The 18,955-nt window shown below is 46.3% G+C and overlaps 2 protein-coding genes across 9 annotated transcripts in view; one reads left to right on the top strand and one right to left on the bottom strand.

The window, feature by feature from the left end:
• Window positions 1-328: 328 nt before the first annotated feature.
• Window positions 329-3,458, top strand: ATF5 (activating transcription factor 5). Its single transcript, XM_084805178.1, has 3 exons — window positions 329-472; window positions 1,640-1,918; window positions 2,310-3,458. The coding sequence occupies exons 2-3, from the start codon at window positions 1,741-1,743 to the stop codon at window positions 2,951-2,953; spliced, it is 822 nt and encodes a 273-aa protein (XP_084661304.1). The 5' UTR covers window positions 329-472; window positions 1,640-1,740; the 3' UTR covers window positions 2,954-3,458.
• Window positions 3,459-3,527: 69 nt separating this feature from the next.
• Window positions 3,528-18,955, bottom strand: part of LIG1 (DNA ligase 1) — a 31,904-nt gene continuing 16,476 nt past the window's right edge. For 6 of the 8 annotated variants that reach the window (XM_084805158.1, XM_084805162.1, XM_084805159.1 and 3 more), the window contains 22 exons: window positions 18,600-18,704; window positions 17,547-17,702; window positions 16,916-17,036; window positions 16,167-16,265; window positions 15,275-15,331; window positions 14,994-15,166; window positions 14,606-14,772; window positions 13,965-14,041; window positions 13,567-13,658; window positions 12,830-12,929; window positions 12,141-12,226; window positions 11,355-11,470; window positions 11,171-11,266; window positions 10,856-10,966; window positions 10,427-10,498; window positions 10,142-10,286; window positions 9,768-9,850; window positions 9,224-9,376; window positions 8,575-8,628; window positions 8,068-8,211; window positions 4,214-4,306; window positions 3,528-3,869 (listed from right to left, as the gene is read on the bottom strand). In XM_084805158.1, coding sequence (XP_084661284.1) covers window positions 3,792-3,869; window positions 4,214-4,306; window positions 8,068-8,211; window positions 8,575-8,628; window positions 9,224-9,376; window positions 9,768-9,850; window positions 10,142-10,286; window positions 10,427-10,498; window positions 10,856-10,966; window positions 11,171-11,266; window positions 11,355-11,470; window positions 12,141-12,226; window positions 12,830-12,929; window positions 13,567-13,658; window positions 13,965-14,041; window positions 14,606-14,772; window positions 14,994-15,166; window positions 15,275-15,331; window positions 16,167-16,265; window positions 16,916-17,036; window positions 17,547-17,702; window positions 18,600-18,704 — 2,378 coding nt within the window. In that variant the 3' untranslated portion in view covers window positions 3,528-3,791. Of the gene's footprint in view, window positions 3,870-4,035; window positions 4,307-8,067; window positions 8,212-8,574; window positions 8,629-9,223; window positions 9,377-9,767; window positions 9,851-10,141; window positions 10,287-10,426; window positions 10,499-10,855; window positions 10,967-11,170; window positions 11,267-11,354; window positions 11,471-12,140; window positions 12,227-12,829; window positions 12,930-13,566; window positions 13,659-13,964; window positions 14,042-14,605; window positions 14,773-14,993; window positions 15,167-15,274; window positions 15,332-16,166; window positions 16,266-16,915; window positions 17,037-17,546; window positions 17,703-18,599; window positions 18,705-18,955 lie in introns of those variants that run through there. The other 2 variants (XM_084805156.1, XM_084805155.1) reach the window with 1 other exon arrangement.

Genomic DNA, 18,955 nt, shown 5'->3' with positions numbered 1-18,955 from the left:
GTTTCTGAGAGTCTCCACTTCACCAGCTAACCATAGCCCAGCTCTTCTTTCCTCTGGATGTACGGAGACTCGAAGCTTGAATCCCGGCACCTTTCATTAACCACTTCCTAACTCTGTCTCCCCTAGTATGGGTACACTAGAGGGGGATAAGGAAAAGCTTAGAGATGCTAACGTGTTGCCCCCGCCTTCTGTTCCCTAAGAAGCATGCGCAGAGGTGAACAGGAGCGCCGGGGAGGGACAGGCGCTGGAGGATGGATACGCGACCAGGCTGCGCTGAGGCCGGGGAGGCTGGAGCAATATATAGGGAGGCTCCACCCCGCCGTGACTCATTCCCTTCTCGACACAGGTGCAAGTGTATAGTCACTTAGAGAGAGGCGCATGAACCGGATCGAGGACATGGCTTTCTAGGGCTGCGCGGATCTCGAAGCGAACAAGCGTGTTTCGCACGCTGCAACAAAACCAGCATCATGGAGTGAGTAAATTCTTGCGGTGCTCCAGTAGGCAGCGTCCATTTCTCACCCCCCCCCCCCCCCGCGGATCTAGGGAAAGGGGATGCCAGTCGGCGTGCCTGCTGCCGCGGCTTTCTTGGAGGAGTTGGCGATGCAGAAAGAAAACCAACGGGATGGTGGTGGTGGTGGGGTTTGGTGGTGAGAACGTTTCCAGATGTCGCGGTTTTGCTAACATGGATTTCTGTGGAGCAGCAGCAGTAGCCGCCCCCTGGGCCCCCCCCCCCCACGGCTGGATGGCTGTTCTGGCTTCTCCAGGGAGGGAAGCAGGTGCGCCATGCCAAACCCCACTGGGAGAAGCCGATGCGCGGGTGTGTCTGTGTGGGGTGACATCTGTCAGCCTCCTCCCCAAGCGCATGAAGCAGAAGAGGGCGCGATTTAGCTACTCCCGCTCTCGCCAGACGTCTTGATTTGCACTATTCCAGGGGCATCGTGCTTGTACTGTGGGTGGAACATAGCAAAAAAAAACAAAACCCATCCCACCCATGGAATACCTGTCCAAAAGGCTAGGCTTGCAGAAATGGACATTCTGTCGATTTAGATCAGGGGTGGGAAACCTCAGGCCCAGAGGCCAAATCCAGCTCTCCTGGGGTTCTCTAGATGACCCCGACTCCTCCCCCTTTCCTACAGGCACAGTTGTTTGGTGGTTTCCTAGCTTTTGTGCATTTTGCCCCTGGTCTAAAAGGTTAAAATGCCTCTTCTGATGCTTAGTTACTGGCAGTAAGGGCTTTAAACTAAACTATGCTGGCGTTCTTGGCCCTGCCTGCTTTGCCTTAAGTACCTCCCACCACTGAAATGCGGCCCTCAAGAATATCTCCAAAACTGAATTTGGCCCTCAGGCTGAAAGAGGCTTCTGACCCCAGATGTAGAAAATATTCTTCCTGGGGCCAGCTGGGGTGGGGAGAGAAGGACTGGGCCACTTGCATACCCACAAAGGCCTGCCTTGCAAATCCTACCACACACAGATTGCTTGCTCCAAAATCAGCTAAATTCTCTTGCTGCACCAGTCTCTTTGGCATGGGTAAGCAAACCTGGCTAAAGAGGAGGAATGGGGCAATGTCTTTCTTTAGTCTTACTGAGAAAGTAATGCACATGAATTGCTGACCTAGCTATTTATTTCCTTTGTGCTTCAGGTCCCCTTTTGCCACCACCACTATCCCTGCCTGCAGGAGCCAAGCCACTCCTTGCCTACTGCTTCCCAATCCTGCATTGAACTTTAGCAATTGTCACTACAATGTCCCTGCTGGCGGCGCTGACCCTGGACCTGGACCTGACCATGATCCCAGCTAGCACCATGTCCTGCAGGCCGGAGCCGCTCAAGCACCGGCTGCCCCACGCCGGTCACTGTGAGCTGCTAGCCGGACCTGTGGATGAGGGCTTTGCCCTCAGCATGAATCGCCCACTGCTGACAGGTGAATAAATTGGGGGGGGGGGTGAGATATGGGGTATAGTTCCCAGATGCAATGGGAAAGGAGGATTCTTTCTCTAAAGTCATTAACTAGCATGTTTGAATTTTGGCTCGTGAATAAAACTGCAGCATCAACATCAACGAAGTATCAGCTAAACAATATTTGAGATCTAAGTTCAATATATTATTCCTTCAGATTTAATATACTCAAGAAATTTCCCTCATATCACATGCAATGAGTTTTTTTTAAAAAAACACTGAGACTTCTTTCATGATTTCAGAGGGCAGCTAGGTATCTGGAAGGTGAATAGCTACCAGTGTTTCCGAAACTACTACTTAGTCTTGTAGATCCTTGTTTGCCTGTCCACTGCTGACTTTGCTTTGCATGTCTGTAGGCGATGGTTTCTCAGACTGGATGACGGAGCGCACAGACCTGGCCACGCTCCTGAGTGTGTCAGGGGAGCCCTCGCCACTCTCACTGCCCTCCCCCCCTGCTCCGGACCTGGAGGCCATGGCCTCATTGCTCAAGAAAGAGTTGGAGCAGATGGAGGATTATTTCTTGGAGGAGTCACTTTCACCAGAACAGGTAGCACCTAGCACCCCTCCCTCTGATGGGAACTTCCACTTCCCTTTTGGTGATGGCTTCCAGCCCCTGGCCCACCACAGTACACCTGCCCCTCTGCAGACCTTGGATTCGAGCTGCTTAGAACTGCTGGAGCTCTATGGTGGAGATGTACCCGCTGAGCTCCCCCTGCAGGGCAATGGTGTACATGTGCCAGTACAGCGGCCGTCTGTCCTAGCACCCAAGGGGGACCGGCGCCAGAAGAAGCGAGACCAGAACAAGACTGCAGCCTTGCGATACCGTCAGCGTAAACGGGCTGAGCATGAGGCACTGGGGGATGAATGCCAGGTCCTGGAGGCACGCAACCGTGAGCTTCGTGAGAAAGCAGAATCTATTGAGAGAGAGATCCAATATGTCAAGGACCTGCTCATTGAAGTCTACAAGGCGCGAAGTCAGCGCCTGCGCACCACCCCCTAGAGGCAGGGAGCTGCACCTAAATCCCCCCCCCCCCCCAAAAAAAAACCTCAAGGAGAAGCCAAGGGGATAATGGGTGTAGACAAGAACAGAGCAAGCATGTAAGAATAAAGTTTGGGAAATGTTGGGAATTAATAGCCTGCATGAAACTTTGGAGGGTAGGGCCTAGTAGATGAACTGTGCAAGACAGATTCAGAGTTGTGGGGCCACAAGACTCTGTATGGGTCAAGGCAAGGGGTAGAGTGGACTCTGTGTGGAGGAAATTGGGACTGCCGAGGTAGGAAAGGTCGAGAATTAGCCAGTTCTGGCAATAGTCTCAGAATTCCTGGAGTACGCTGTGTCAAGGTAGTATCCCCTTCTCTTCCCCCCCCCCCAAAAAAAAACCCAACACGTAACAGACAACAGTCTCTTAAGCTGTGAGATGGCTTTTTTGTATGTACACTTCATAGCACTTCTTTCTTATGCTACCTTTTCTCAACTATGCACCAATAAACACTTGTTTTAAACATTTGCTATGAGTCAAACCGTGAGTAGAAATCCAAGCAAAGCACCTCAAAACTACACAGACACAAAACACCAAGCTACAAAATAACAAGGTTTATTAATAGACCATCACCAACTTTTCACTTTGTCTGCCCAATCACAGGCAAGTTTTGGCAGCAGGGCGTTATCAGCTAGTACCAGGAATGAAACACAGGACCCAGCTTCAGCATATGCCCGCCACCCAAGCTCCACAGACTGGGTGGGATGGATTTATAAGACCAAGAGGTATTGAAGGCTCTAGCTTCATTCCAAGGGAGAAGTCAGCAAAGACCCTTTGCCCAGTCAAACAGGATTATTATTAGTAGAAATCATCATCTCCTTTTTCCACTGACTGCTGATTCTGGATCTGCTGCTGCTTCCGGTACAGCTCGGCAACCTGAAGACAGAAATATGTATTATGGGAAATTGTCCCTTATCCTACAGTTTTATTGGTCATAGGCTATAGATCTCTCAGGAGAGCTGGTTCCTTAAAGCACCAAGTTGTAACTCATTTTAAAACCAAACCAAACCAAGGCCAATATTTTGTAGTCCCCACTGTGGCGAAGATGACCTGAAGGCGATCCCCACCTCCCCCACCCCTGCTTCTTAGCCAGGCTGCAGGCACTGATACTAGGACAGTAAAAGGAGGCGAGGTAGCTGCGTGTGGTCTGCAAACAGAAAACACTTGTCAAATCCCTTTCCCCTATAATTCCATTCATATACGTCCTTCCGCCCCCATACCTGGGTGCTGGCAGTGGCCTCCTCTGGTTTCTTATCATCTCGGATGTGCAGGAATCTGGGGAAGCGTAGAGAGATGCCCTTTTCTTCATCCACCTACATGGAAGGACAGGTTTGCCATGAAGCTGAAGCAGATCTTGCAGTGCCCTATTTGCTATTGCCTAAGGCAATTTCTTTCCCCATCAAGCCACCCTGCCCCCATGTTATATGGGAAAAAGAGCCAATTATAGAACTTGGTGATTTTGCTACCAGGGGAAGAGAACAGTACGTTGCCTCAAAGGCCCCAAACTGCCCTAGCAACACCTTTTGCAATCTTATTTTGGTTTTGAAAAAGGATTTTGAGTACGCCAATTACTGAGCACTGCCATTTTCTTTTCCACTCGTAAGACCACAGCCTCTTGGGAAAAGTTCAGACACATATACACTTGCATGCAGATGGGGAAACACTGGAGGAGGACCATGCATGAAACACTAGTAATCTATAAGTAAAAAATTAGCTCAGGATTTCCAATTAGGTTTGTCTAAAAGTCATTAGGTAATGTGATCTCCAGAGGCACCAATCCATCCCCAGACACTTCTTGGCACCCATCAAGGTGCTCTACCCCTACGAGTTCTTTTTAAAAAGTAACATTTTCTTACTGGCAGCTAAGATCACTTCAAAGTGAAGTGAGAGCTTCAGCCTCTGCCATCTTAATTTCCTATTAATGTACCTTGAGGTTCAGAGATATTCTTAAGAAATGAAGATGGTGGGCACCTGCGGGCTGAAGTTCTCCTTTGCAGTACACCCAGCTGCTAAGAAAAGGGAAAGAAAAAGCAACCCTTGCCTTTGCTGTCTAGTAAGCTGGAGGAAGGGGCTAGAGTGAGCAGTGTGTGTGTGTGTGTGTGCGCGCGCGCGCGCACGCACTGGTAGGGAAAGCAGTATGGGGGGGGTCTAGAAGGGCAGCAGGAAGGGGGATAGGGACAGCAGTCAGGAGCCAGCAAGGGGCTGAGGGAGCCAGCTGGGAGCCACTTAGAGGGTTTGGGTGTGTGTTTATATACCTGAATGGATGGGGGGTGCATGAGGGTGTGGGTGAGAAAGGGTTTATAGGTGATCCAGAGAGGGGAGATTTTGGATCCTGAGAGACAGTCTGGGTTTTAATATGCCTGGAGTGAGGAGAGGGAAGGAGTATGTGTGTGTGTGCGCGCGCGCATGCGTATGCATGTGTGATGGATACATGGGGTGCTGGCTTGTGTGAGAATGTACATGCGCATGTGTAAGTGCACATGCTTATAGGTGGTGAGCCAGGATGTGAGAGAGTGGAGGGGAATGAGTTGGCTGGCAGAGAGCAAGGGCAGAGGAAAAAGTTTGCTTTCTGTGAAATAGGTTTCTGTTGGCATAGAAAACTGGGTTCAAAGGAGCTGTCTAATATGTCAGACCCCACCTCTGCCTTGTACTCAGTCTTTCAGGCAGGTTACTTGTCCTTTGTGACTAGCCATGCCTTCCATGGCAGCCCTTTCATGGTGGTGTTCAGGACAGTTTCTCAAATGCATCCCCTTATGAAGAACTAATTTGCTCCTCCATCAGCAGAAGTGCAGATTGGAAATAGGCAGCAGGTGAGCTGGATTACAGTTGATCTGGCTGCAGTCTTACAAGATTGCTTGATTGCTGCGTTCATCAGATGATAGCCCTTCTGGTGGTACCCAAGATTTCAGAAGTCCAGTCCATCATGGCTCAGAATAGGGCCTTCAGTACCGTAATGCCCACCCTCTAGAACTCCCCACAACTACACATTAGGCATCAACCCCTTTGGGTTGCGTCATACCATTTCCAACAGGCATTCCCATGAAGGGAATCTTATCTTCTCTATGAAGACTTGGGCTTTTTTGTACCTCACCTTTAACGTAAGCAATGTTTGTTTTAAATTAAGCCAGTAGCCATTATAACTGCATGTTTTACAAAACTGTAAAACAATAACATTAATAACTAGTAAGACAGAGGTACTGCCGGGGTGGTTTGTTTGCCCAGGTATGGGATATTCAACCTGTCCTGGAGGGGGTTGCACTCCCCCTAAAGGATCAGGTTTGTAGTTTGGGAGTGCTCTTGGACGCAGAACAGTCACTTGAGGCACAGGTGGACTCGGTGGTATGGAGCACCTTTTATCAACTTAAGCTGATATACCAACAACGTCCTTATCTGGACAGAGATAGCCTAGCTATAGTTATCCATGCTCTGTTAACCTCTTGTTTGGATTACTGCAATGTGTTAGACATAGGGCTGCCTTTGAAAATGGCCTGGAAACTTCAGCTGGTCCAAAACAGGGCAGTGAGATTGTTAACAGGGACTGGCCAACGAGATCACATTACATCAATACTTTCCCCGCTGCACTGGCTGCCAGTCCATGTCTGGGCCTGATTCAAAGTGCTGGTACTAACATTCAAAGCCCTAAATGGCTTGGGTCCAGGTTTTCTGCGGGATCGCCTCCTCCCACATGTACCTGCCTGTACCCTAAGATCATCTTCAGCGGTCCTTCTCCGGGAGCCCCTGTCAAAGGAAGTGAGGTGGGTGGCTACCAGGAAGAGGGCCTTTTCTGCCGTGGTACCCTGGCTGTGGAATGAGCTACCTAAAGAGGTTTGCCTGGTGCCTATGTTGTACGCCTTTCGGTGCCAGGTGAAGACCTTTTTATTTTCCCAGCATTTTAGCCCTCTAGTCTTTTAGCTCTGCTGTTTTAAATCTGTATTTTAAATACCTGCATTGCTGCTAGGTTTTATTCTGGCTGTACTTTTATACTGTAGTTTTAAGCTTTCATATTTTATATTGTTTTATGTTGTAGTTGTGGTTTTAATTTTTGTGAAATTTTTGTGAAATGAAATGAATAAAGAAACAACATCACAGACACCAATAATGTAAAGTAAGGTAATAAACAACCTATGCATTTAACCCACCATTTTGGCAGCCCATACTGTATTTATATTAGTAGAATTTCCCATAATTTAGATACCCATGGTTACAAATAGGGCAACCTTAGAAATAACTGCCAAATCTTGTTTAACAGTAATTCTACATTCTTAGCAGTAGATTACATAGGAAGTTTGGCTAAGATAGATATCAAAAGGTAATAAAGGAGGGGTAGTTCACCAAGCCTGCTTCAGAACTGCAGAACCTAGGTGGGACTTTAGCATAGTTCCTTTCCAGCACAATTGATAGTGCTGTCTGAACCCAAATGGCAGTGGAGATCTTTTCTAAGATAGCACAGTTAAAGCTGCAGTCCTATACTCACTTACCTGGAAGCAAGTCCCACTGAACTCAGTGGGGTTTCTGTGTAGGTATGTATGGGATTGCACTGTAAATCCATTAAGTAATCTTCCATGCAATGGTAGCTATCTTTAAATTCTCAAACTATAGGGAAAATCCAGACAGCTGGATTGCAGCCAGATCCAACTGTAATCCAGTTCTGCTGCCTATTTCTAATATGCAGTTCTGCTGATGTAGAAGCACATTAGCTCTTTATAAGGGGATAAATGCACATTGTAACTAACAATGCATTCTGTACCCTAAATATATAACTGGAGTATAATATACTAACTGCTAATGGTATCTAAATTGTAACCATTGTCAAGAATACTGCAAATTCTATAAAGTATATAAAGGAGATATTAATATAAAACTTGTTATGCATTAATAACAAATTAATATGTTATTTCAAAGGCGAAAGAGGTAGCCTTACTTATACACAATCTCCAGAAGAAGAATATTCAAAATGGTTTCGCTGCACCAATGTTTGTGGTTCCTGACATAATTATCAAGGACAACTGTGAAAGTTTTTGTGCGGAATTTTACTCGTACATCCATCCCTTCCACCGGCCCATCATTCACTCACCAAACCAGTTGCTGCTCTGTGGACAGGAGAAATGGATAAGTCAGCACATTTCACCTCCCAGACATGCTGGGCCTCCAGCCAGTGGTCAGGCTCAGCTGTCCCGCCCCAGCGGTAGTATGGCCGTGGTTGTGGAATCACATGGTCCTGCAATAGAGACTAGGATGAGCAGCAGTATTTGCATGGCAGTCCAGTGGAGCCAGCACACTGAGTGCTCCCTCAACATGATATAATTCTCCCCTGGTGATGGCTGATCAGGGTGAGGATAGGCTACCAACTTCTGAGCATGGGGGCTAGAATCTATTCCTCCTGCAGAAGCAAGAATAATGGACTAGGGTAAAAGGCCAGATTCAAAGAGGCTGGGCTCCCCCTTTGCCACTCCTTAAATCCATGGACATAGAAATTGCCTGTGAAATGACATGGGTGAGTGCACTTTGCTTTGGTTCTGTCCCCAGGCACAGAGAACATCAAGAGGAATGCTCACATGAAACTTCGTGAGGAGTTTCCTACCTTGAGAGAGGTATGGAGTTTCTCCAGGTCCTCCTCTGTGAATCCAGTGCCGATCTGAGAGCAGAGTGGGGGCATGAGTGTTAGAAATCAAATGGCTGCTTGCTGTGGGAAGTGTTGCCTTGCAGGGCTAGCAAACACTTAGACCTGTTTTTCACTTAATGAGAAGCCACCACAGGGTTTCTTGTTGCAGCTGCCGCCGCTGCTTTGAATATTGGGGGCACGCTATACCTTCTCGTTAGGTGTGAACCCAGCGAAGGTGGGTTGCTGGCTCAGAACCCATGGGCTGCTTTAGGGTTGTGGGTGGCTTGTCAACCACCCCAGCATTCATTCACAATGGCTTCTTGTTATGTGCGAACCAGGCCTTAGAGTGGACATGGTGTGGGAAATGCAAGACCCATCCATTTTATTCTTCAGACCTGACCCCTTGCATATTCCCTTTGTAGAACAGTCCATCTACCCTGCTCTCCTTTATCTCTCTAAAACATGCAGCCAGGACAAAATAACAGCATCTGTAGCAGGCCCTACTTTTATAGGCCTTGATCAGACTGGGTGCACTTGATGCTACACAGGTACCAAAAGCTTCCCTAAGTACTAAGACAAGGGCCAAGTGTCAAAATGTCCTAATGCAGGGAGCCTGGAGATACTTTACCTTGCAGATACTCTGGAACTCCTCACTTTCTTCATCATAGCAGGCCAGGAGGAAACCACCATATGTGCCCGCACGTTTGCCCTTGCCCAGGTAGGCACCGATCACCACCAGGTCCAAGGTGTCCCCAACACCCTCCAGATAATCTTTTTTAAGCTGGTATGAGAAACACAGTTACTAAACACAGGAGTCATTCATCCCCAGGCACATGGGCTGAACCTAAACCTAGACAGGAGAGATTATGTAGGACTTTCCAGTAAGGCAAACTTTGATCTTGGAGATGAGGGAATAATACATAATGTGGTTTTCTACAAATATATTATTTATTTGATACCATTATTGTTACCCGCTATGGGCATTTTATTCGAACTGATAAGCAAGAAAAGTAATAAAATACATAAGTACCCCTCCTCCCTCCAACAAGAGCATGGCCAGTTTGGGAAAGCAAGAGGATCCTAGCTCCAATCCTGTCCCAGGTCAGCTAAGTTCACGCAACACTTTCTTCTGGCGGATGGCATTGCAAGCTGAACAGGCATTCCATTCTCACCTTCAGCCAGTTGTGGGATCTCTTTGCAATTTCATATGTGGCATCAACTTCCAGTGTTTTCACCATTAGCCCCTCGCATGAGTCTGAAGGAGACAAACCACCTTATTAGCACATTATTTATTCGGCCCCGCATAGCACATTATTTAGCCTCCTCTGTTCCTCAAGGAGTTTAGGGTGCCAGACATGGTCTCCCCGCTTTTATCCTCACAACCACCCTGTGAAGCTGAAAGAGTGACTGAGCGTCATGGCTGAATCTGGATCTCCCAAGTCCTAATCTGATACATTATCCGTGTATATACCACATTAGCTTTCATTTTGGGGCTCAGCAGAAAGGGAGGAGAAAAGCAGCTGAGTTGCCATCATCTCCACAATACCTTTGATGGAGTGTTCCAGGAATTCTGCTATCTCATCAGTGTTACTAGTGTCCATGGAGGTGGCAAAGAGGAACTGGCCTTCAACCTCAGTGAAGGAATCATGCAGCAAGGCCCGGCGCTGAGACAGGGGTTTCTGGACTAGAGACTGGAAGGACACACAATTAGACATTTAAAAGGCGGGCACAAAACTAACAACAGCTGACAATGCAGGACAGATAGGACTTGAAATGACTGCTGATTAAAACCACCAAACATTCAATTGTAGGGAAGGACTGGTACGCTTACCTGCCCATTGAGGTAGAGCATGTCGAACGCGTACACACAAACCTGCACTCTGATCTCTGCAGCATCCACATCCTGAAGAATAATGGTGGAGTCAGGGGAAGGAGAGAGTAGCTGTTTTCACAGCAGAATGCAAAATTTTGCTTTGTTTCTCTGAAATATTTCTGCTTATAGGCTTTGGTCTTCCTTGCATGCCTTTTACACACCTCAATAGCTGCTAGAGAAATAATATCCCTTCCACATGTCCCACAGTTTATTAATACTCTTATTCTCAAAGCCACAACTTCCACCACATAATATCCTCCTCCCCCACGTACTGCCTAAGAGTAATCCTTCTCATTCCTGATTATGCCCCCAAGCAAACAATTAAGAGGCAAACAAAGGCAATCTCAATCAGTAGTTTTGTAAAACAATCCAGGCATAACAACTTACCTTGCGCTTGCGGGTGGTCAGTACCTGGAATGGCTGGATCTGTTTGGAATCTGGGTCCCAGGCCACAGCCTCTGCATCCAAGATGCATGACTGCACAGTACTCTTTTTCACCTGCACAAGGGTGTGGGTTCAGCTTAGTTGAGTTTTTCCTTGTAGCCAACTCCCAACCTCAACGCTACTCTCTACCAGAGGCTGATCCTTAGCAGCCCCATTAGCTATGGAGATGACCCTTTGCCAGCAAACCACACCACCACCACTTCTGTACCCTCCTTGTCATGCACTCCCTTCACCCCACACTTCCAAAAGCTGCTGCACCTTGGGGATTCGACTGACGATGTCAGGGTACTTGGTTGTGTTGTTTTCTTGGTTCCGGCTGTATATGTGCACTTCCCCATTCTCCAGGACGTGGATCTGTGAAGAGGGAAAAAGTTAATCCTGAGCTACAAGTGAAAAGGAGAATGAGGGCTCTCCTTTTTGGACCCACACTACACATTCTTACCTGTGCTCGCTCCCCATCATACTTGTATTCGCAGGTGAAAGCTGCCTCTTCAAAGCGCTTTAATACCTCCCCAATTCCCTTGGTTGGGTGAGCCAGCATAGGCTTCAGCGGGATTCCTGTGGGGGAAAGTGTGCAAGGCTGGGAATTGCCTTCTGAGTCATTCGAAGGTGAAATGACAGAACTCCCAGTATGGAAAAGTGCAGGATTTCAGGTCACATATGACGGTGATGTGGAAGAAATGGGCAAGGGAAGCTCAACATATACTTGCCAAATATATATCCTTTCCACTTTGAGCTTTCTTGGTGCAAGAGCTGTAACATGCTAATCTATAATTATATGCAGAATTGCTGATTATACATAAACATGTTATATTGACATGTTTTATCCTGAAGTGTGTATTTGCATGTTTGCACAATTTTGACTTCTTTGGCAAGAAGCAACATAAGGGGGAGAACAGGACAGAAAAGGGAAGCTAATATGTACAATTAGAGGAAAGTGATCACAGGGCTCACAGTCCTGCAACGTATGGAAGATCCAGCTCTTACTGGAACCTTTTATAAGCACTGTCTGTGTTTAAAAATATACACTCATGAGGGCTAGAAACTGGGTTTGTTTCTTTAAATGAAAGCATAAGTTTTTTAGAAATCCATATTCTGCACAAGATTATGAACAATATTGCATTTACAGAACTGCATAGGATAAATAATTCTGGAGAGAGGCACTAGCTGTTTAAGCAAGATAGCTGTATCAAATGTCCTCCTGCACACTGGGAAATGCTGCAGGTACCTGGTGTGATCTTGCAGTGCTGAGGCAGGCTCTCCACACCATGCTCTAGGAGAACAGGCACAATGGTGTCATAATTTGGCAGCTCACTGAAAACAAAACAAACCAGAATGACTAAGATCTATCCCTCCTAAGGCTAAAGGCCTTGAACTATAGGTGGCTAGAAGGCATCAAATCACAACCTAGTTATTGCAGAAACCTGCCACTATTTACAGTCCTAAACTGATGATTCAGAGGAGCTTCAAGCCAGCAGTACTCCTGCAGTATTCTCTAAGGCTACATCTGGCTTCTCTGCCACTTCTCTGCCCTTGCAGGAAGTTCTATCAGGATCCAGGTTGTGGGAGGGCAAGACTAATGTGAGAAAAATTCCTAACCAGCACTTCAGCTTGCTTACCACACAAGAAAAGCAAAAGGACACAAAAAGGAAGGTATTTGGACATCAGATGGTATGGACTGAGTTTGACAGAGAACAACTTAAGGGTGAAGAGAATGAGAGCATGTCCAAGTATCACTTCTGATCACCCATGAGAAGCTTGATTTGTCTGGGAAAGCCCACACTGGCATGGTTGAAGACAAAAAGATCAGGCACCCATTGCTTCCTGGGACTTTGGCTATTGCAGCCTCTGAATACAGATTGCTCAGGACAGATGGACAAAAGTTCTGGTCAGGTCATTGAGTAGAAAGTTACTCACCAGAAGGCCTGCTTAACAATCAAGGCTCTCTCATCCAGCCAGGCTTTGCGTGCCTCTGCAGACTTGCTCTTTGCAGCATCCAGAACTTCTGGGGGGAATTCTATAGAGGGGGGGAAAGTGCATGCATACCTGGTAGCTTATGTATGAGGTGTTAGGGTCCCTGTGGCTGGGATGTGCATGTTTTGTATGTTAATGATTCAACTGTGAAAGTACAGAATCTATTACTGGGCTCAGCCCTAACGTAAACAAAAAAAAGCAAATCCTAGCCCTCAAGTTTGCTAAATACCAAGGAAGTTTGGAAACATGGACAGTATCTGGAAAAAGATCAGGAACCAAAAGGAGGCTGAGTCAGACTTAAAATGCTCTGCACAGCTCTCTCTCTCTGTTTCATGGCTACCACTGTGCCTCTCTGCCCTAATGGCTATCAAAATGTCATTTCCTTGTCCACCTATTCTTTATTCTGTGCCTCTCAAGTCTTTAAATTCCACATTCTTTAGAAACCTGAACTTCGGAAATAAGATTATGCATATTTATTTAATTCTGACTAATGGCAAAATACACAATACCCTGTTGTGTGTATGGCACCAAAGTCCCCACACACCTCTGCATACAACAACTAAACTCTTTGCACCAGCCCACCAACACAGCCATCCCCAGCTGTATCACAGTACAGTCAACCCCCTAAGATTCCCTTAAACCAGAACCAGTGCCATTCCCCAGCTGCATCTTGAACTCACTTTGCCCCGGAGGAGTGAGTGATGCTGCCTGGGCCAGAGCCGATAGGACAGACTGCTCTGCTAACCCAATCCGGAGCTTTCCTTCCAGTGACCTGCAATATACAAAATACCTCATAGTAATATTACAAGGCTGGAGTGGAGGGCTCCAAGAGAACTCTGTGTGTACGTAGGTCTGTGTTTGTTGGAAGCAGGGGTACTAGGAGTGGGAACTGAAAGACAAAATGCTGTGTGCCAGCAACAAACCAATGGGTAAAGTAGGAATGGGAGAAATAACTGTTACAATAATAGTTTTAGGAAGTCTTTAGGGATGGGCAGATTAAGAATCTAAATGGATTGATATAGGGATATACTGTGAATGCTAAGGGGTGGATATGGATAGCAGGTATTATCACACTCACCGAGCAATGTAGCGGGCCTCTGAGTGGCGACAAGCAACAAACAAGGACTTGATAATGTCGATCTTCTTGTTCATGGACTGAGTGGGATAGAAATGGGAGCAAGTTGTGAGACACATCCTGAGGGATTGGGGAGAGGGAAGGGTAGTTTAGCACATACTTCAGAAACTCAAGTGCTACATAATGGCTGCAAGCTCACAAATAAGTTATTCTCACACATATGTGGCATTACATGGGGCTTCAAGGAGATTGATATACAACTCTGCCCTAGATATTACCATAGTCTCATTCCCCTTAAGGACATCACACGATTATACAGCCTCTCCTTTGCAGAGGCTTGTGCTGTGAGAGCAGCCAGAACTATAAGGACTCAGAAAATTCTATCTCTGCTTCATTTGAGGATCCTTGAAGTAACACCCCGCCCCCCAAAAAGTCCAGTGTTATATTAGAGTTGCACTATACCATCCTGGAAAAGATCACATCAAACACTTTGTGCCAAGTACAGGATAACATTAACATTATCACAGTCAGAGGAGAAACCCACTAGGCTTACCTGACCTCAGCCTTGCCCTATCCCTGACATCCCAACACCACTGTGTTGACTCTGTTCCCTGACCATCCATGCCCACTCACCCATTACTTACAGAGCTTCCCATCATGCGCCCAATTGCCTGTAGTTTGCCAAAAACAGCAGCAGCACCAAGCTTGGGTGGGGCAAACATGATGCCTTGTGTGGTGCGGCTACTCTCAGCAACTAAACCCAGGTCTCCCTTCTCTGCTGCCTCTGCCTTGATCTGGTCCAGCTGCCGACCTATGGGGAAGAAAGACCATCATAAGCCATAAATTAAGGCCAATCACTAGTCTCTTATGAATTACTCACATTCTCATCTTTCAGATTAAGGACCAAGACATTATTATTATTATTATTATTATTATTATTTATTATATATGTGTCTGTTGGCTGGCTATCATATTGGCAGTGATTGTCTGGCAACATCTTAATTAATAGTAGCTGTAATTGGGCAAACTCACCTGTGGCCTGAGCCAAAGCTTTCATGAGGATGGTTTTGCCGATGCCCAGCTCTAGGCCCTCATATGCTGGGCCTAACCGATTGAGACAGAGGTAGACACAGGGCAGTAGGTCTTCTGGAGCCAGGGCTATCACAGACCGGAACAGATTGCTCAGGGTCTCTATAATTTTCAGCCTGGAAACAAAGATCAGAAGGTGTTGAATGGTTTGGGGGTCAGGATAAAGTGTGACTACTACCCACCCCTTCCTCATCCGTTCCGTGAATTCTAGTAAGTCACATTACCGTGCAGACTCCTCCTCAATCCACTCAAAGGTACGTGCCACAGCTAGGTATGGTACCCTGTCAGAGGAATGAAGACAATGGTTCAGAGCCATGAAGCCAAACCATACAGATCAGCAGAAATCAAACAGAGCCCACTGCCTCCTCCTTGCATGTCTTACACTGCCTGGTTCTGGGAGAGGAGTGCAATCATAGAAGCAGAGTGTTAGAAAGTCTCCAAAAGGCCAACCCCACATTCAAAAGCCAGGAACAACATCCACTCACCCTTTATAGATCAACTCACACAACCCAGACCATGGAGTGCCACAAGCAAGAACAGGTCAGTGATTGAAACAAGTGAGCCAAGATACACTGTAGGAAAAAGCTGCTGCCCTCCATAAAAAGCGAAGCCCGCCTCCCCAAATACAGAATTACTAACCAATGACACAAAGCAAGGCAGCAAGTGCTAGGAGAGTAAAGAAACTCCAGATGGCAATTGGTTGTGGGGTGCGGAAGGAGACATGCTGTTCACATAAATGAGGTAGCACAATCTTGAAATGCAGTATCTAGGCTTAAGGGAGGAGTTGGTCTAGATCAGCATTGCCCAACCTGGTGCCCTCCAGATGTGTTGGACTACAACTCCCAGCATGGCTGAAGGATGCTGGGAGTTGAAGTCCAACATATCTGGAGGGCACCAGGCTGGGCAATGGTGATCTAGATTATCAGTACAATAATTTTCAATACGATGATTCTATAGTCAAGCTTGGAATAAGGCTGATGTGAAAACAGGTGGCCAGTGCATTTATGCCCCCTTGCCCATGGATGGTGAGAAGTTATGATAATAAGGGGAATATGGAAGTAAAGGTTGAGCGTGACAACCTTCTGCAACAGATAACCCCACCTCAGCACCACTCACCTCTGGCCACGGCCCCAGCAAGCATCATGGACAGGATGATAGTTGCTTTTTGTAGGATTGTAATCTGCCGGCTCAAGTATAAGAGATGGCTTGAGAGAACTATAAAATAGGGAAGAGGCATGTAGTTAGTTTGAGAGTGGCTATCACATATGCCTTCAGACAATCTGGCAAATAAGTCCACAAAAGTTACTAGCCCACAAATTATTTTAAATCTACCACCTGCTCATGCATATCTACATAAGTCATTTGTGGCAAATCAGTCACAGTTGATGGGTGGTGATCGAAAGAATCCACTCTTACCTTGTTAACAAGAACTTCCCTACCTTCTCGCCTGGAGCTAATCTTTGCTTAGCCAAGTCATGTGGCTACTTACAAGCCTGTCCTAAGGACAGACTGATAAGATCCAAGATAGTTCCACGATATTAACTATTGTTTAGACAAATTAACACTGGTAAGAGTAGTAAGCTTGCTAGTCTTACTATACACAAATTAGTCAAAATAAATAATATAACCAAACCATTCTGAGTCCCACCTGTGGCTGAAGACTGAATCTAATGGCTGGCTGGTGAATGCTGGGAGTTTCATGACTTCTTTCTGCCTAAACATGCATAGGATTGCACCCTAAGTTGTTTCCGTGCAGAGGGACTAGCACGTGTATGGGTCCCCTGCATACTATTTGCTCTCAAGACCTGGTGGTAATGCAAGACAAATATGGGACTGACTCTCTTTGATTGGCATCAATCACTTACTTGCCACCCATGCTACTCAGCTCATGGTGACTGCCTTCTTTATGGCTCTTTGGTGCAGCTGTGTTTTCTCCCGTCACAGGCACCTGCTTTTTCGCTGCCTTCACAGAAGCTTTCCTGGGGGCTATAACAAAGAAGAGACAAATGTGGCACTTTCCCTATATGGACAGAATCACAATTATTTTGGGGAGCAACTTAAATTTATGGTAATTATCACAAATTCAGGGGTACAGAGACAAAGTCTAAGAGTCTGAAAGGATTCTGCTGTGAGGCAAATTCTTGAACCCCACGCTTAAGATATCAAAGAGGAAGATTCAGGATCATCCCCTGGCCCTACCAAACTCACCCACACAGTACTCTGGTCTGTCAGCACCTGTTCTCTTTGTTTTGTAGAGTATTGACATAGAAGGTATCCTCTCTTCCACACAGCAAAACTTTTTTTCCCATCCCTGGATGCACTTTTTCAGATCTCCTTCTATAACCATTTTGACTAACAATGTTTTTAAATGAATTCCCATATTTTGAGGAATCCAAAACCTACATCATGTAGCAGATTCCAGCTGTGGAGATGTTCCTGCACAACAGTGGGAATCTGGTAGACACAAATATTTGCATACATCTCCCACACGCTCACCAAAAAAACTAGAGATGGGCTTGCTGGATGACTTAGGGGGTTCTGGCATCTTCTCTTCCTTTGCATCTCTTTCTGTTTTATGCTCTACCAATTTTGAATCCTCATCTTTCTCTTCTTCCATCTCCATGGGCCTCTCATCTGGCTCTCCTTTTGAGCCTACACAAAAAAGCAGAAGCCAAGTGTCCAACAGAATTTGAAAAAGATTCAGCCTAGATCTCTTATATAAAAACACCCCAACTTGAGCTTGGAGTCACAGCAGGCTTGGTTTTAATACCTCCAGGGAAAACCTAAGGTGGTTACAGATTCTTGCAATTAAACAAGGGTGTAGGGAAGAGTGCTTGACTCCAAAAGGCCCAGAAAAGAACTGAAGGCTGTCCCAAGTGTGTAAACACTTTGAAAAAAGGAGCAGCCTTTACGCCATATATCTGCTCTAAATACTGCTTCATACATTACATTTTTAGCAGAAATAGATTACAAACTGAAGCTGTGTACCTAAAATGGTGGCAAGGTGTAAAGTAGCACAAGGGCTGTAATGTAACTCTGAAACTCTAACTGTGCAATCCTATACATATCTACATACAAGTAAGTCCCTGTTAATTCAATGGGGCTTACTCCCAAGTAAGTGCACATAGGACTGCAGCCTAAGTTCAACCTCTCAAAGACTGAAAACACATCTCATGCTGGCTCGCTGGACAGGCACTCACTCAAGAAAGAAGAGCCTTCCCACCCACTGGTTTCTGACTCTCTCATGTTCTCTACTCATTCATCACTGACCCAGTTTGTAACGTGCGAACAGGATAAGTGGGTTAATTAACTGGGTTGCATGCCACATGTGTACCACTGCCGCTTTCAATATGCAACCTCTGATCTGCCTGATTTTAAGTTGCTGCCTGATGTTTGAACCCAAGACACTTTCGGTTGTTTGTGGGTAGAACAACGCAAAGTTAAGCTACGATTCATTAACCCAGGATTTGCTGCTGTTACATGTGAACCAGGCCACTGTGCACTTTGGGCCTTCTCCAGCCCCACAACCAAGCATTGGAAAGCACTCACCATCTTCATCATCTCCCTTCCGCCTTTTGGCACCAGCATCCTCCAGGGAGCTATCGTGGCTGTTGACTTCCTCCTCTGCTTTACGTTTAGGGAGCTGCTTACGGGCTGAAGGTAGAGATAAGCCTTACTGGCAGCTAAGCTGGCACTACACTTTTCTTAACAGTTAGAAGATGTTTGTTTGCATCTACATAGAATAAGAGTTCAAAGAGATATGATCTGTTGCATTTAACATTTCAGGACCGAAATGTCCTGTCTATGCAGCTGTTTGACCATAAGGCCACATATTGGTGTGCTGGGCCAAGATGGAATGATTTCTAAAAGGATTAAGATGGAAAACTTCTGAATGGGACCAAGGG

This window comes from Heloderma suspectum, chromosome 6 (assembly GCF_057233095.1).
Source record: "Heloderma suspectum isolate Gila_16-S chromosome 6, 16-S_ref, whole genome shotgun sequence".
NCBI classification, from domain to species: Eukaryota; Metazoa; Chordata; class Lepidosauria; order Squamata; family Helodermatidae; genus Heloderma; species Heloderma suspectum.
This window is presented reverse-complemented; position numbering and strand designations above follow the sequence as displayed.

What these genes read in the sequence shown, in the direction of transcription:
- ATF5 (XM_084805178.1), top strand. Translation starts at nt 1,741, where the DNA reads ATGTCCCTGCTGGCGGCGCTGACCCTGGACCTGGACCTGACCATGATC. An exon ending in GAATCGCCCACTGCTGACAG is followed by an intron (nt 1,919 to 2,309) that starts GTGAATAAATTG and finishes GCATGTCTGTAG; the next exon opens with GCGATGGTTTCTCAGACTGG.